The 18,740-nt window shown below is 39.9% G+C and overlaps 1 protein-coding gene across 5 annotated transcripts in view; it reads left to right on the top strand.

Moving 5' to 3' along the window:
• LOC141148911 (interleukin-9 receptor-like) overlaps positions 1 to 7,922 on the top strand; it is a 136,758-nt gene extending 128,836 nt beyond the window's left edge. For 4 of the 5 annotated variants that reach the window (XM_073636775.1, XM_073636773.1, XM_073636776.1 and 1 more), the window contains exon 9: positions 3,402 to 7,710. In XM_073636775.1, coding sequence (XP_073492876.1) covers positions 3,402 to 3,773 — 372 coding nt within the window. In that variant the 3' untranslated portion in view covers positions 3,774 to 7,710. The other variant, XR_012245262.1, reaches the window with a different exon arrangement.
• The last annotated feature ends 10,818 nt before the right edge of the window (positions 7,923 to 18,740 follow it).

Consider the following 18,740-nt stretch of genomic DNA (forward strand, 5'->3'; position numbering starts at 1 on the left):
CCCACCCTTTTTTTTGAAGGCTATTAGAGCCTCTGGCTCTAATCATGTGCTTAAAAAAAAATCCCCCATTGGAATTGGGGGAGGGGGGCTGTGGCGCCCGTACGCCCCTAATGGACGGGCCGCCACTGCTCCTCACGTTAAGCAGTTGGAGATTACATGCTGTGGCTAGTCAGTGTCTTCTTTCCCATGCAGCACACTGTGTCTGGGAAGAGCCCCCCCCTTTTTTTTATCAGGGAGAGAGGCAGAAAGTGCGAGTAACCTGGTAACTGTTTCCCTCCCAGCTGGGGAGACAGCTATCTTACAAACCAGCATTTCAACCTGCTTGGCAACCATTCTTTTATGGGTAATTTTCTCACCAATTTCCTTCTTAATTTACTAACTCTCCTGTTCTGTTCCAGAGAAAATTGAGTACTGTTCGTGATACTTTTTTTATTTGCACTAACATACAATTTTTCAGGACAAGTTTTCAGGGTATGTCACCTTCTTCAAGGTCCAAGCAGTACTGATTCACAAATTTTTAAGCAGAATGTTAAAACCAAAAAAAAACACATCTCTTAGGGAAAGGAGAGAAAAAAAAAGAACAAAACAAACACATACAATTTGAGTGTTTCAGCTTGTATTTAAAGTGGCCGCTCTGATTTTAGTTTCTGACAGGCTGCGCAAGGAGCCCCATATCTCTTGAACCATAGGTCATAGGAGCCCCAAATTTACCAGTGGTGGGGTAGCACTTAGGCTACATACCCCCTCTATGACCCCAGGTGGCAGAGCTACGACCCACGAAGCTCGATTTTTTTCTTTTTTTTAATGTTCAAAAATGCGTCCCCTGACTGCATGTTCCTGCAACACACCACATACAGTGCAACAGTCAGAGTGCAAGGGTCAGGACTATGTCATTGAATAGCACAGCTTCCATAGTGCAGTGGTTAGGAATTATTGTCGCTTTATGCTGTTGGTTAGTGTGCTACCTTCACTCCGTATGCCCCCTTACACTAATCCTCAGTGTGCTCCCTTACACTGGTGATCAAAGCTCAGCGCATCTCCTAATTAGTGGTCAGTGTTCCTTGTGTCCCTTACATTCGTGCTCAGTGTGTCCTCTTACATTGCCAGTTAATGTGTCTCAATACACAAAAGCAGATGAAGGAGTTCAGTTTATTTAACTTAAGTTGTAGCAAACTCCTAGTTAGGTGCTACTAGACTAGGTAGGATGCAGGTAAATTTTGTTTATTTTGGGCTTTGCTGTAGTAAGTGGAGCTGGGTTCGGTTGATTTGGTCTGTTTGGGGTTCTGCAGCTGCAAGTTTGCCTGTCTCCCCCTGTCTTTCCAGAATGTGCTAGATTATAGTGGGTGGAGAGGGTATAGCCTGAGCTGGCCATGTATACAGCTTCAATCAATGCCTGGTCAGAAAAGTGACCAGCAGGGGGCTGAGAGGTGAATATAAGGTCTGGAGTCTTTAGCAGCAGAGTCTTTTGCCTGCTGTAGAGTGACCCAGCCTGCTGTTAAACCTTCCAAGGCCTTTGAGAAGTTGCAGAAAAAATCCAAGGGGTTCTGGCTGAAGGGAGAGCTAAAGAACCATCTACAAGCCGCAGGAATAGTTGGAGCAAAGTCTAGGAAGGATTTGGCCGGGAGGCTCACGTTACAGTGTTGGCTGATACTGGAAGGAGGCATCCATGTATGCAGTAGCACAGTAAGTAGAGGCCTGAGAAAAATCCTGGGGAGAGACTGTTGCTATTGTGCTCTTTTTGTTGGAGAGACAGTTCCATATTCTGCTAGCCAGTGCTTTTTCCACTGTGGGATCCCCATGTGCTGAATTGTTCATATTTTCTACATTAAAAGCCTTTTCTGCAGAAGTTACCTGTTTGCAAGATAGTGAACTCAACCAAGTTTGCATTTGTTCTTCTGGGTATCCCAAGGCTCACCCTAATCCTTATCCCAGTTCTACAAACAATAAAAACTACAAAAAAACAGTGTATACTCACTGTGTGACAGACTTAAAGGAATACTGTGCGCCTGGCTGAAAATCCCATGTAACTGACTGCTTTGCACAAATTTGGGATCAGAACCTGGGTTAATCAGCGGGGCCAGTCCGAGGTCTGTGCTACATAGTAAAGATGGAGCTGACTGGTGGAGAGCACTGCTCCATTTGAACTTACCAGAGGAAGCAAGTCACTTCATAGTTAGTTGGTTCCTGCTGGGAGAAAACACATGGGGTAGTTTTAAGGGGGTGGGAGCAAAGCCCTCACCAGGGAGACAAGTCTGGGCAGAGACTTTCGAGGAGCAAATGGCTGCAATCAATAATCAGGAGGAAACACCAAAGTGGTGAAGCAAAGACCCAGGGCACCATTGAGCTGTGGGGAATGGAGGGCATAGTTTGTGTGTAATCATTGTCAAAAGGAACCCTGCAGCCCAACACTGGGCTGCGGGCCCTACTGATGAGAAGCACTGGTGTAGACAATGGTCATGATTTTTATTTATAATTCATTAAACTATAATACCTAAAATAAAAGGTTGAAACAGGTTTCAATTATTGTTTTTAGAACACCTCCAACCAGAGCCTCGTTGTTGAAAACAAGTAATTTATCTTAGCCAATAATTCCACATTGTTACTGTCATCCAGTGGTGGGACTGTATCAGATACTCAATGAACAATATAGTGCATGAACAATATAATCCACTTCTTCAGGATAATTGGAGATTAACAATATTTCTTGTCACAGTATAGAAAAAATATCATCACATGGGCCTCCCCTCTGTGCATATGCCTCTGTGAGGGACCCAGGCAGATGCAGGAGGAATTTGAGGATGCATGGATGGCCAAACCAGTCTAGTGAGGGCAAACACACATAACCCTTTGAGTGGAAATGTTGACCAAGTAGGATTTGTATATAGATTGTGGGGACTTTTACATGGACATGGAAATGTTTGACTAGCAATCCCTGAGGAATGGTGCAGGGTGGAGTGAGCGTTCTAATATTAAAGGGAATACCACACCATTCATTGTGGTTTACAGAAATTGGTCAGATATAGTCCCTGTTAATGAATTAGGAACCCAGTATCAACCACGTTTCATGGAGAGCTGATATATACTTGATCACTAACTTCACCTTCCAGCTGAGGTGTAGTACCTTTGTTGTCCCTTGTGGCTCCCTTACCTGATCCAGATTGGCTATGCACAGACAGCATAAACAATTTTATCTTTGCTGATACTTAAACATATCCGGTTTTACCATATCAGAGCTGAGGAGCGATGATGAATCTTTCATTTGGGCAAAGATAACACTTTCAAATACTTAAATACTTTTTGAGGAAAATAATTTGACCTTTGCGAATTCTCAGAGTCAAAAATAAATAATAAAGCAAATACAGTAAATACATAGATATACACTACCATTTTTGTTGTTTCAGGACTGGACTAAGTATCCAAATAAATGCGGTCAAAAGAAGCAAGAGGGAAGGTACTGTAGATCCGTGGACTCGGTCCTTCACGTTTCCACCATCCTGTGCTTTCAGAAGGAGACCATTTCTCCTATTAAAGTTGAAGCCCCTACTCCAGCAAATGAAGTTCCTGTGACGGATGAGAAATGTGATGTCACCTCTTGGTCTGGTCTACTTCAAAACAAAGACATATCTCTAAGTGAGCTTTATCCATCTAGCTATCCAAATATTTCCCTATTTAATGAGGAGGAAGAGCAAAATGTATCTGAGGTGGAATGCCCTACTGTCTATTTTACATACAATGGCACTTACATTGTTAATTCAGTAGAGGCAGTGGATTAGTTTAACATGGAACAGGTTGCTTTGAGACACACAATCTGTGAAGGCAAGATGGTGGTATTCATAGTGGATTTCATTCAGAAATGGTCATCAGATCTGCCTGAGTAGCCTTTAAAAAGCTGAGTGAAATGAATAAACCATGGAAATGGATGTTGCCGAGTTACACTGAACTTCAGACGAAATACAAGATTGCATAATACCATATATACTGTATGTTTAATGAATTTGTCTTTATTTGAATCCACATTTTGGATGTACTGTTTGACATAGAATGTCCTGGCCCTGTGTGTTGCACAAGGTAGCATTAAACTCAAAAAAGGTTGACGCAATAAAGGACCCACCCATAACCAAACAGGCTGTAATTGTAAAAAATCCATTTACCTATTGACAAAACAGTCAAATAGACTCAGTTAAAGTGGAACTAAAGTCTGCAATACTTACCTCTCCTTCAACTATCCAAGGTTCTGATTCTTCTACCTAGCTTCCTCAGTGTGCTAGACTGTGGTGTGCTTTGCTGTCCCAGCGCACGGGATCTGTGCTGGAATTTAATGTGCGGCTCAATGTACATTCTAAGGAAGGCTGTGAGCAGGTAGGTACATTTATTTTATTGCATGTCTCTTCTGCAATAAAGAGCTGTCTGCTCACAGTTTTTTTTTTTTTAATGGAGGTCTTAGCTCTGCTTTAAATATGGTACCTAGTGATTATAGTGTAGTTACTGTATTCCGAAAAAAAAGAAAAAGACAAAGGATCAGAAGAGTGTCCCACAAGTGAACAAAAACAATGTTACATTAAAGCAGACGTTGACAAAGAGGCAAGGTCTACTTATTAGATAGTGTCTCCTCCTCATCTTAAATTGTGCCACTAAAGCAATTTTTTTTTATTGGGGGGGGACACTATACTTACCTTACAGACAGTTTTCACTCATGACACCTTGGAAAGGGTGATGTCACAATCCTGGCAATATACTGGGAATTCTGAGAATCCAAAATCTTATGAGAAGATGCTCATACACCATGCTGGGGCTTTGTAGTTGGGGCACAACTATCAGTCTGTCCCCACATACCAGGGTGCTAGGGGTAACCCTAGACTCTGAACTGTCCTTTCAGGCCCACACCCAATCCCTGTCCAAATCATGCCGCCTTAGCCTCTGCAACATCTCTAGAATATGCCCCTTTTTAACCAATGACACGGCCAAACTCCTAATTCACTACCTGGTTGTCTCTCACCTCCACTACTGCAACTCCCTCCTCATTGGATTCCCTTACATACAGTACACTATCCCCCTATCCCCCCTTCAGTCCATAATAAATGCTGCTGCAAGACTCATCCACCTTACCAACCATTCAGTGTCCTCCACCCTTCTCTGCCAATCCCTCCACTGGCTTCCACTCACTCAACTAATAAAATTCAAAGTACTAACAATAATTTACAATGCCATAAACAACTGCCTCCCAGCAACATCACTAACCTAGTCTCAAAATACCAACCAAGCCACTCTCTTCGGTCCTTCCAAGTCCTCCTGCTCTCTTGCTCCCTTGTCACCTCCTCCTATGCTCGCCTCCAGGATTTCTCCAGGGCTTCTCTCATCCTTTGGAACGCCCTACCCCAATCTGTCCAACTGTCCCCTAATCCATCCATCTTTAGATGATCCCTGAAAACTCTTCTCTTTAAAGAAGCTTATCCTGTTTCTAAATAATACACTGTTTTACTTTCTCCATCAGCTAATCCCCTACAGCTATTACCTTTTGTATCAATTAACCCTCCCTCTTAGATTGTAAGCTCTAACAAGCAGGGCCCTCTGACCCCTCTTGTACCAAGGTGTAATATAACTGTAATGTCTGCCTTTATTTTATTAAGCGCTGCGCAAACTGTTGGCGCTATATAAATCCTGTATAATAATAATAAATTTGGGATTCTCGTAGAATTGCTAAAATATCAGACCTCGTATTCTAGCCCAAGGCACGCATTAACAATCATTAAGTAAACGAAAGACCATATAGCATTTGTTTGGAGGTTAAGATTTTGTAATGGATGTCAACAAGAATTGTTTGAAGAATAAAAATGATCCTGTCTCATAGCTGTTCGCTACGCAGATATATTGCTTTAGTGTTAAAGAGGTTGCGAGAGTTAGCAATTACCCAGATCTTATATCTTGTATTTGATGAAAAAAATAGGTGTTCTCTGAATGACGGCAGTGATTACTTCATTTAAATAATTTTTTAATCCTAAACCTGAAATCCAGGCTGAACAAATATTGTTCAAATACAAAAAGCATATTTATTCTCACTTAAAGGGTAACTCCACGTTTGTGGGAAAAAAGATTAGCAAAAAAAATAATAATAATATAGCGACACAAGTCATATTGTAATTGAATGTTATTAAATATTACCTTTCCTTTTCAAACTGAAGCGCTGTAAGACGAAATGTAAAATGGCTACCCAGAGGCGTTCTGTACACAGATGGTTTACAAAACACCCCCTGGATATGTAATTTAATGCTTGAATGGTTGGCTTACTGATTTTCCCAGAATTCTACACCAAGATACAAATTCGATTTTGAGCATCCCCTGCAACAAAAATTGCATTTTTGGTGAGATATTCCCCAAAAAAATCACAGCTAAAGGGATGCAAGCCCTGCAATATCCTCATTAGAGCCCTGCAGCTGCAGCATCTGATTGATAATTACAAAACCACTCCAATACAGCATATGGGCACAGACAAACAAACAGCTATTTCGACAGAATAACAAAAAGCAGAATTCAGCAGCATAGTTTGTTAAAATCCTTGCGATGTGCACAGATCACTTAGAGGGGAATATTTTTTTCTCAACAAAAGTGGAGTTGCTCTTTAAAGCTTGATCTGTATCTTTTCAGATCTATGCATTAATCTAGATAAAAAAAAACTCCTGCACTTTGGCTTTGTGCAGGAGCTTCCTAGAATATAGACCAGGCACTGTTGCACTCTATACTTGTGCTGGGTGACTGATCATGTATCTGCCCCCTCTTGTGGTTTTCTATATGCATTCTCTAGTGTAAGGACCTTCCAGAACCCAAACAAAGGTCTCTGCTTTTCACGCAAAGGCTATGTGCAGCAAGGTGATGATGTCATTGCTACTTCTACAAAATATCTGGGTATGCAAAGGTATTGGGTGCACACATAGTGCATTCATATCCTTTTTTCGGCCATTAAGGAATACATTTAAACAAAAGTTCCTATGCCAGGATTTTAGTTTTACCAGGTGCAGCCATTGACCTTCATTAGTTGATACTTTGACCAATCCAGAAGAAAATGTTTGGATACATTAGAAAATGTCAGTTATGTTTAAGCAAAATGCAACATATGGGCAATTTTTATCATTTTGTATAACATTTTTTTTTTTACAATGTGTGTAATTTTTTTTAAAAGGGAAAAAACTACTTTACATAAGTAACCCTTAAGTGAGTATGCAGTGCTGAAAATGCAGAAGTAAATGTAATGTGCAACAAGTTTGAATAAAGATTATAGTATAATTGTGGCCTAGTCAGATTTAGATGATAACTAATTACATGTACAGCCCTCATTTATGAAACTTGTAGAAGGGTATGTTTAATGAATTTATTTTTTTACTTATTTTTTTATACTCCGGTGTCACATTTGGCACCTTTCAGGGGGGAGGGGGGGAACAGGGACCTATTGTTAACAGGTCCCCTTCCCGGTTCCAGGAAACTGGGCCGCGGCCCGATCTCCAGAAAGTTCGGCCCCCACCTCCTTCCTCTGCTGCCAGGCCAATCAGAAAGCCCAGCGCGTTTCGCACATGCACAGTAGGGAATGAAAGGCTTCATTACCGGGTTCCCTTACCTGGAATGGCAGTGGCTACACCTGACAGTCGATGCGAAGATTGGCTGGGGTGCTGACATCGTGGGCTTCCTGGACAGATAAGTGTCCACATAGTAAAAGTCAGCAGCTACAGTATTTGTAGCTGCTGACTTTTAATTTTTTTCCCCAAGGCAGAACTCTGCTTTACGTTTTTCTTAAGTTGCCATTATTGGGAAATATTGAGTTATTCTCTAATGAGCTGTATTAAATATTTGTGTCAATTTTATTTTATGTATTTATTTTTTCATGTTTATACAATATTTGTTTTACAATAAAACATTTAGTACATGGCAAAGAATTCCCAGAGCATTGTTGGTCATCTTGTTTTTAGATGTGTCTTGATACTTTCTTAAGTTACTTTTATTAAAATTAGGCATTTTTAAAGTGTTACTAAACCCAGGACCCTGCATTCACTATATCTGGTCTCCCACAGTACACACAATATGGAAATGCAATTATTTTTTTTAGTGCACCCCTAAGGAGCCGTAAGTAAACTGGAATCCGCCACCCTGCACAGCCAGGCACACTGAATTTTCACATGCACTCTTGAATCAGAGAACAGTCTGTGAATTTTCTTTTGTTTTTGCTCTTTATTGAGGGTAATAATAATTTGGATAGGGATGGGAGGTAAATGGGATGCCCATTTGACTTTAATAACATTTTCAGGGACAATTCTTCCTATATACAGTCTCTATATACAGCTCCTCTTCTTCCTCCAGGACACATTTGCTTGCAGAACCCAGGTGGAACACTTTGAATACCTGACAGTCACTCAGTCAGATAAAAGCAATGGCCCATTACAGTCAGGAGCCCAAGGCCCCTTAGGTGTGTAGCAGAATTTCTGCATCCAGCCTACATCACTCCTGTGGCTACTGATCCCAGCAACACCCCTTTTAGGCACAGCCGACCCACCTGGCTGCAGCTGCCCCTTTAACTAGCCCTCCAGACTAACTTCTCCCCACAGTCCTGCAGATTGACACTCACCAGCCCACCCGGCTGACTCTCAGAAGATCTACCAGACGTACTGATGTGCTCATACTGTCCTCTCTCCTTGGTCCCGTGCCTCCAGGAAGGGCTTCCACTGTGAGTTTTCAAAGGATCCTTCCAGCACCTGAGCCCTGCCCCCCCCAGACTAGGGGGTACCCTCAAGGGCCACCAACAGCCTCCTCAGCCCTCCATCTGCATCTTCCACCCGACTGTCACACCATGGCATGACGTATGCCTATTTATGAGGTGGCCTGCCCCCTCCAGCCCTTTAATGGGGATTGGCTGAGGCCCTCATACATATTCCAAGCAGCTCCTCCTAACCTCCACCCACTATGTCTGGAACATTCTCTAATGTCCCAGAAAACAGGGGTGGTACCAAAGAAGCTGCTAGGATGAGTCACCCAGCCCTGAGTCACTGAACTCTGACCCAGATTCATAGCTTAGGCTTAGCCCTGAGTTAAAAATACATTTTACCGGGGGGAGATGGGCGGAGTCTAGCGGAGCAGACATGCATTGTTAGAGCTCCGCATCGCTGAGGAGAGAAGAGAAGGACAAAGCGGAGCCTGCAGGCTCAAAAGGTATCCATTTGAACCTTTTTGCCCCAGGGAACAAACTGTGAAAGTTTGGGCAGGAAATATGGTACTGGGGGGAAGCCGTGGCAGAAATAAAAATCACCTCACAAAGAGCTCACAGGCACTCACTGCAACTAAAGCAGCTCCAGTCACCTCACAATATACAGCATCAGGGCGCTCTCACAGACAGAAAATGTCACAGCAAGACTCTCCATTTGAGTCAGATACAGAACAAATCCTCTCACAAACTTCTCCACAAGCCTCCTCAGCATCCCCAGTAATATTATTACAATTTGAAAAGATGCTTCATAAGGCTTTAAAACAAACCTCAGACCAAATAACAAAAAGCCTAACCAAAGAAATAAGAGAGCTGGGAAACCGCACCGCAGCCTTAGAAATAAAAATGGATGAAATTGAAATTACAACCCAAGAAAATATAACAGAATTGGAACAATTAAAAGAAGAGAATTTAATACTTCAAACTAAGCTCGAAGATTACGAAAATAGAGCCAGACGTTCAAACTTGCGCATAAGGGGAATACCTGAAACTGTGACAGACCTGCAATCTACTATTACTGCTCTATTACAAGAACTAAAGCCAGATATCCCTATTGAACGTTTAGATAGAACTGGACAGAGTACACAGAGCCCTCACAGCCAAAAAGAAAGATGGACCCCCACGTGATATAATCACAAAATTTCATTATTACAGAACGAAAGAACAAATACTAATTGCTGCAAGAGAAAAAAAGGAACTTAATTTTCAAGGACACAATTATCAAATTTTTGCTGACCTATCCCAACTTACTATTACTAAAATACGATCCATGAAACCCCAACTAATGGAACTGCAATGCCACAACATTATGTATCAATGGGGCTTCCCCTTTTCAGTCAGATTTAACTACCAAGGTACAATTTACAGAAGCAGATCAGCAGATGAACTACAACAAACCCTTTTAAAATTAAATCTGACAGAACCCACAAGCAGCAACTCTCCCACATGCAGAAGAATGGCATCATCTTCACCTTCAGGCAGCACCCAGAAAATTTCAGAACAAAATGGGAATCATCATTCTCACAAAAGAGGCCGTTATGCCACATCATCCATGGACCAAGAAGATTCAATGGACTGACATCCTAATTCCTGATATCTCTTCATTTATTATACTAAGAGATGGTTCTCTATAAAAAACCTGTATTTATAACTGAATGTAACTGCATTCTGATAGTCACACACTGTGCGGGATCATGTTACATTCCAGTTATATTTCTTATTACTTCTGATTCATATAGCCTTAGAATATATAAGTGAAATAAGGAAATTCTTGTTCAGTTATATATTTTCAGGTAATAACAATAGATTTATTACTTTTTAGGACAAATATGTTCAATAATCCAGAAGTAATGGAAGCTTTTTCTTTCTTTTCTTAAAACAAATATATTATTACCTAACTAGTTCCTAGAACTATGTTTTTGTTTATTCTAATCTGAAGCAATACAACCTCAATTTTATGAGTTAACATATCTAAACAGTTACATATGAATAAAATATGTAATTGTTTACTCTAAAAGGGTTAAAATCCCAAAATAATTCAAACTATCTTCATCAATACCAAAGTTATTAACAGTACCTTTCTAACTGAATTATTTAGCCTAGGGCAAGACTAACCATATACAACCACCCTGGAATAAATAATTTCAACAAAAACCATATTCTGCACTCCAATTAATGAATCATCATTTTGATGTCTTTTGACATAGCACTTCTCTCCTGTAAGCGGAAGATCCGTGTACCCCCATTAGCCCTCCTCATTCTCCCAACCATATTATGTTGGAGTGTGACGAAGGCACTTATTCCCCTGAGAGAGATATTTATTCTCTTTCACGGGTAAATTGTGATTACTTGCAAAAAATAATTTATACAATGTATCATCTAATCTCATATGTTTTTTGTTTACTCTTTACTCCAGAACTCACTGGTTTCTTTTCTATCTTTTCATCTCTTCAGTCCACACAGGTTGATCTGCGCAGTCAGCTCTGCAAAAGTAAGTCAAAACTATTTGATCTGTTGCCATGGCACCACTGAATATACTTTCCCTGAATGTTCAGGGAATAAATGTCCCTCAAAAAAGGACCAAAGCCTTCCGTACTTTCCATAACAAGAAGGCTCACATAGTATGCCTCCAAGAAACACACTTCACCAAAGATTCTACTCCAAAATATATTTCTCCTTTTTATCAACAAATTTACACGGCTTCTGCCTGTACCAAACAAAGGGGAACTCTAATTGCATTTCACCGATCCACACCATTCACCTTATCATCAGAAATTAAAGATCCAGAAGGTAGATACCTGATACTCATGGGTTATATAATGGATACAGCAATCATGGTGATTTCCTACTACGCTCCTAACAAACAACCTACACCATTCCTCTCACATATATTACAAGTGATTAATACACACAAAATAGGAACAGTGATAATGTGCGGGGATTCGAACCAGGTCCTCCTCCCATTTCTAGATAAATCACCTTTTACACCATCCAAAATAATCTCTAGATTACCTTTTTCTCAACTTCTTTCCAAATACAATCTGGTAGATTCGTGAAGAGAAAGTAACCCAATGAAAAAGAAATTCACTTATTTCTCGCACCCTCATCAAACCTTCACCAGAATAGATCATATTTTTCTAACAATAGGAATGATACCAGAAATTATTGCATCAGATATAATTCCGATTCCGTGGTCTGACCATAATGCAGTATACACTACTATAGCCTCAGCCATACCAAAAGCGCATGACCCAACGTGGTACTTACCGGACATAATGCTCAAACACCCACTACATCAGATGGCCATTGAACAAGCTTTAAAGGAATACATATCAATTAATAATACAACAGACATTTCCCCAATAACACTGTGGGAAGCTCATAAGCCTGTCTTGCGTGGTACAATACAAAGACAAATGGCACTATTTAAACGGGAAAGCAAAAATCTAGCAAAAAAACTAGAACTCAATTTTAATGCAGCCTACATATCATTCCAAGATAATCCATCTCAGAGTACAAAATCTCATCTGGAAAAATCTAGATTGGAATACGATCTATTTCTCACTGAGTCAGTTGATAAATCCCTCAAACGCTCCAAACACAATTTCTACATGAATACAAACAAACCAGGTACATATTTGGCTCGGGCATTAAATTCAACTAACAAATCTTTCAAACCAATACGTTTGAAATTATCAAAAAATGTTTATACTTGTAATCCAGTTAAAATAGTCCATAAATTTCACTCACATCTCGCAACTTTATACAAGACAAACAATGAATTTAATCCTACAGAGGCTGAATCCTTCTTCTCAAAAATAACCTTACCTGAGTTGTCTCAGAATCAAAAAAGCAGTTTGGATGAGCCTATAACTATAGATGAAGTTGCTAACGCCATAAAAGACCTAAAACTTAACAAAAGACCAGGCCCAGACGGCTACTCGGCTTTATACTATAAAACATTCTCAGAAATACTCTCTCCCATTCTCACTGAAACTTTTAACAAACTTCTAGAAGGACATTCTTTTCGGCAAGAAACACTAATGGCAATTGTTTGTATGATCCCAAAACCCCTTTCTGATGATACTTCCTATGTGAATTATAGGCCCATCTCTCTCTGTTAAACCTTGATATTAAATTATTAGCAAAAATAATAGCAAAACGCCTCAATAGCATTAAAGGAAAATTAATACATAGAGATCAAGTAGGCTTCATGCCAAATAGACAGGCAGGCGATAATATACGCAGGGCAGTGTTATTGGCACATATTGCTAAAAAACGGAAAATCCCTTTATGTTTTCTATCTCTCGATATTAAGAGGGCATTTGACACAGTATCCTGGCAATATATGCAATATTCATTACAAAAATGGGGTTTTGGACCCCACTTTTTAACATGGATCAAAGCATTATATAATAAACCCAAAGCCTATATAAAATATGCTGGATACAAATCTGATGCCTTTAATATCGAAAGAGGTACCCGACAGGGTTGCCCATTATCTCCCTTATTATTTGCCCTTATACTTGAACCCATGGCCCAATACATCAGAACAAACCAAACTATAACTGGCATTGAAGTAGGAGGTATTACACACAAATTATGTATATTTGCAGACGATATATTACTTTTTCTATCATCACCACAGGTCTCTGGTCCTAACTTAATACCAGCTCTTGATGGATTTGCAGCCCTATCTGGCCTTATGATTAATCCTAAGAAATGCCTAGTGCTTAATATTTCGCTCACAAACATGGAATTGATCCCGGCTAGGGCTGCACTCCCATTCACATGGGCAGAAAAATCAATCTCATATCTTGGAATTCATTTAACAGCATCTCATTCTGACTTATTCTCAACCAATTATCCTCCTGTATTAAGACAGATCACAAATCTAATAAAACAATGGTCGTAACTTCCTTTATCCTGGATAGGGAAGATTAATGCAATCAAAATGACTATTCTACCCAAATTGCTTTATCTATTCAGAGTCCTCCCTATTCCAATTCCTTCCTATTTTTTGAGAATAGTACAAAAAAGAGCAACTTCGTTTATATGGGGCTCTTCTAAACCACGTATACCTATACACACACTACATCTTCCCAAAAATAAAGGAGGCCTGGGATACCCTAATTTTACTAACTACTACAGAGCAGCACATTTGGCCAGTCTGTCCAAATACCATGCAAAACAGGAAATCCCATTATGGGTATTTATAGAGGCTTCAGAAAATGACCCTCTATTAATATCAAACTTGTTATGGCTTGATCCTAAAGACCGCTTTAAAATTCATAATCCCATAACTAAACACTTCTTATCTCTCTGGGATAAACTAAAAACCAAATATCAGTTACAATCTCCACACAATCCTCTCCTTTCTTTTATCAGAAATCCGGCCTTTTATCCGGCATGGATCTACCCAAATTCTTTTAAAGCTTGGACAACATCAGGCATTCAGACACTAAATGACTTCATAGCATCTAAATCATTCCTTTCATTCCCATCGCTTAGAGAAAAATATGATCTACCAAACTCTGAGATATTTAGATATCTCCAAATCAAAAATTTCTATACACCATTCCTAAAGGGGGATACACCATTATCCCAATTATCCATTTTTGAATCAATCTGTACAAAAGATCCATTTGCTAAAGGTACAATTTCATCACTTTATAATCAATTATATGGAGTAGTAAATCTTAATAGACCCTCTTACGTTCAGAGGTGGGAGGAGGACCTGGGACGAACTTTAGAAGACACGGACTGGTCTAACATATGGCTCACATCTAAGTCATCTTCACCCAACATCTTAGCACTGGAGACAAATTATAAAGTCCTAACTCGCTGGTACCTTGTACCCGCTAGAGTGGCAAAATATTCACCTAATACCTCAGCTCTTTGTTTTCAAGGATGCCCAGAAATAGGCACACATTTACACATATGGTGGACGTGCCCAGTAATCCAAACCTTCTGGAAGGAAGTCTTCATGATTGCATCTAAAATATTTAAAAAAATAATACAACCAGATCCATATATAACTTTACTTAATCTAAAACCGGAATGGTTAACACTCTCTCAATTCAAACTTATGATCCAACTAATAACGGCTGCAAAACAAACAGTGGCCAAGGCATGGAAATCTCCTACATTGGTACTAGCAGAAACAATTCACAGAATGAATAATACAATGTCCCATGCTAAGATGGTAGCCATCGATCAAAATCAAATTCCAAAATTTGAAAAACTTTGGCATCCTTGGATAAAACAACAGTTCCTGTCAAATTTCAATGACTCTGTCCTGTTGCCATGGTAACAGATTAAATGACTTACAGAGACACCCATTCTAAGGCTTCAAAGAGAACTAAAAAGAATAATAAACTGACGAGCGGGACAACCTTGTGGACCATACCTCTGCCTTTCTACCCTTTTTCTTCTTTCTCTTTCCTTTTCTCCACCTTACGATTAAAGCTCATTATCAGAATTTATTTGACCTATATACACTCTACCTGTAAACAATATGTATAGTAGGTATAAATCATTTAAATACCTACAAAAGTAACTAAGGAAATGATATATATCTTTAATTTAGGTTTACGTGAACCCAATGTTTAATATTTGAAATTTCATGATATTTACCTATATAAACCCTACTGTAAAACAATGAGCTTACTTTATAGATCCTTGTAACTTTATGTATCTTTATAATATTGTATACTCAATAAACTTCTTTTGACAAGGAAAAATACATTTTACCTACACTAACACCAAATCTACATCTAGCACACTAGAAGGTGCTACATTTTAGTAAATATAAACTGCTAAATACCTTTTCTCATCAGCAGTATATAGCAGTCGTGTGACTTCTATCACTGTCTGGTTAAAGCTTGTAGGAAGAGTTTCCATTCTACTGATGTCTACTGTCCTATGAGGCTGCAGGACCCCTGACCCTCTGTCTGGACAGTGCAGATTGGCCCTGTGCTGATCACATGCACCCTCCCAAGAAAAAAAAATCTCTCTAGCAATACACACCAAATTGAGTATGTGCAGGCTCTGTCTTATCAGGAGATGGATTGGGGACTGTGGATGAAGGGGAGGATCAGAGAAGACAGGATGAAACAGCCTTTTTATAAAATGCAGAGAATTAATCCCTTAGGTTCAACAGTGAGTATAACAAGCATGCTTTACTGCATATACAGACTGATTTTACAGTTGTGGGTTAAGTAACACTTTGAGGCTGAGCAGACAGTTAAAGGTTCTTAATATATGGTCTGAAAGGGTCACAGTTTAAATTTTGTATTAGGCCCTGGTGATTTTAAGATCCACTTCTGATGACCATTATTTGGGCTATACTTATAAGCCTCTGACATTGTGCTCTCTCCCATCTACAGAAAGTACTGCTGCAATATAATAATGTAGATATTGACATTTCATCACTAGTGCATCAACCATTGGTCACCATTAGTGCACCAAAAAAAGTATATGGCAATACCGAAGTAATTACATATGTCTCCCCATCATATATAAAAATAATTTAAGTAGGCGAACTCTTTTACCATCCAGACCCATTTTGATTGCACTGCCAGTAATTCTGCACCAAAACCAGCTTATTGATTTATATTTCGACTTTACAACTGAACGATATTATTTACCCTTTTTGTATATCTCTTGAAACATCTACCACACATTTTCATACCTGCAGAAACTATTTACGAATGATAAGTTAATGGGTTCTGTGAAAAACCACAGAACAGTTGTATTATGAGGAGTGAGTCAGAACTGAGCTTTGTACCAGATCCTAATGTGATTCTAAGAATAAAAGAACATTACCAGCCCACTAGCCGTAAAACCTCTCCTGTTTTGATACTTTTCAGTTTAGTCTTTGAGTTGCCAGTCTGTTATTTGGTATGTGCCAGTAAGGACCCAGGTTGACCTTAAAAGCTTATGTTTGTCTACCAGATAGAAAAGACAAAACGAGAGAGCGCACATCCACCCTAGTGTAATTCCGTTTATTCAAACAGGAATAAAAGCACTTGCAGCTATTGCAATCACATTTAGATGAGGAACCAGCATGTATATGTGTAAATCCTCCTCTCCTGGGCTGTCCCTGTAAGATGTGGAGGAATCTGTATGCCATAGACACCTGAAGACCGTGATGAACACTGCTGGGACACAGCTCTGGCAATCCCGCTGTACTGCGCATGCATCCGGACCAGCCACCACCACACAGCTATGAAAGCAAGCCATGGACACGTCTACACACTGGGATTGACATGACAATGCGTTTCGGAGGCCTGGTTTCCTTTATCAAGTCAAGTGAAGTGAAGTCAGCATTAATTTTACATATAGACATATTGTATGTCAAACAATGTATATATATATATATATATATATATATATATATATATATATATATATGTAGCAATGCATGTTCAGAGGCTACCTACCCTGTTTCCAGTCCCAGAAGCACACCGACAAAAAATTAAGGTTCCAGTCAAGGTATTTTTAGGATTTATTGCAAAATGCAGGTAGGAGGGTTTAGGGTGCAGGATACCCAAGGCATTCACAAATCTTGGAGGACAGCTTCCCGACTATCTTGTCCCAGCAGTCTCAGGCTCTATAGTAGCAGCCTCAAAAATAATGCTAATAGAAGATGGGACAGCCAGCATATCTGCAACCCTATGCAAGCAGTTACAGTCCTCAAGCAGCAACTTCTGGCATCTAACCTCAAGAAATACTTCCATATCTGGAGCTACAGGTGGAGCTACAGGTGAAGGGTCCCAACTCTCCAGCCAAGCTTCCAAAGGCAAGTTTCCTTCAGCTCCTTAACCCATACCAGGCCTAGTAGTAGTAGCTTTCTTGGAACACACACATACTTGCCCCCTCCCAGGAGGGGAGAACCCCAGGGAAGAGAGACTGATAAAATCCCCTCAAATATTTATCTTCTGCCCAGCCAAACCTTCTGGGTTAGCCTCCCAGGGATTGATTAGAGTCCAATAAACATTCATAACCTTGGTCCTCCCACTCCATTGCTGAATATTCTTCCAGCAGCAGGCAGAAGCAATCAGCCATAAAGTTTAGGAAAAACCTGAGAAGACTTGAAAGATGAAATTATAGCACAGCTTAATACAGTATATACTAAATTTAGCCAGCCCAGGGCCAGGGAGCTACATGTAATATATATACCATATGACTAAAAGTATCAGGGCACCTGATACAGCATTTCACCATCAACCCAAAAGTATAAATATAAAAAGTTTATAAGTTTTGCTTCCATGCAGCCACAGCCTTCCAATTCATTAATTCCAAAGGTGTCAAATAGGTTTGAGGTTAGGGTTTTGTGCAACTTAATGACAAAATGATCACTGAGAATTAAAATGTTTAGCTGTTAACGTTGAACAATCAGGCCTGGCTTGCAGTTGCTGTTCTATTTTATTGCACAGGGGTCTAATGTTGCTAAGCTCAGACTAAGCAAGATCTTCCTTTACCAACTGAGCAGAATGCAGATGCAGATCTAACAGGGCAGAGATTGAACATATTGACTTGTTGAAAAGCTGCCATCTTATGAATTATAATTGTTGCTGGAGACCATAAATATACCTGTATTCCTGTCAACTCATTTAGGGTCCCAAGCTGGCATGTCACACAGTACATCCTTAAAGCGGGGGTCCACCTATCTATCGTTTTTTTTTTTTTTTAGTTCATTCACAAACTTTTCTTCTCAGCATTACATACTCACATATTGTGTGTAATATGTCCTCCTGTGTCAGATTTCGTCGGAAAGAATAACTTATGTTATTCACTGCAGGCGGTTTCCATCTTCATTGTGGGCATTTGAAGCCCACAAGCATTTATTTCCTGGATGTGGTGAATGCTGTGCTCCCAGCATTCACTGCTCGTTCCCGCACATGCTCAGTGGCATCCTGGGAAGCCTGAGACTAGCTCCCAGGATTCTGTGCGGAGTCTGGGAGAGGCTAGAAACACGCCTACTCCCACGGGAGGA

Source organism: Aquarana catesbeiana, linkage group LG06 (assembly GCF_042186555.1).
Source record: "Aquarana catesbeiana isolate 2022-GZ linkage group LG06, ASM4218655v1, whole genome shotgun sequence".
Lineage (NCBI taxonomy): Eukaryota > Metazoa > Chordata > Amphibia > Anura > Ranidae > Aquarana > Aquarana catesbeiana.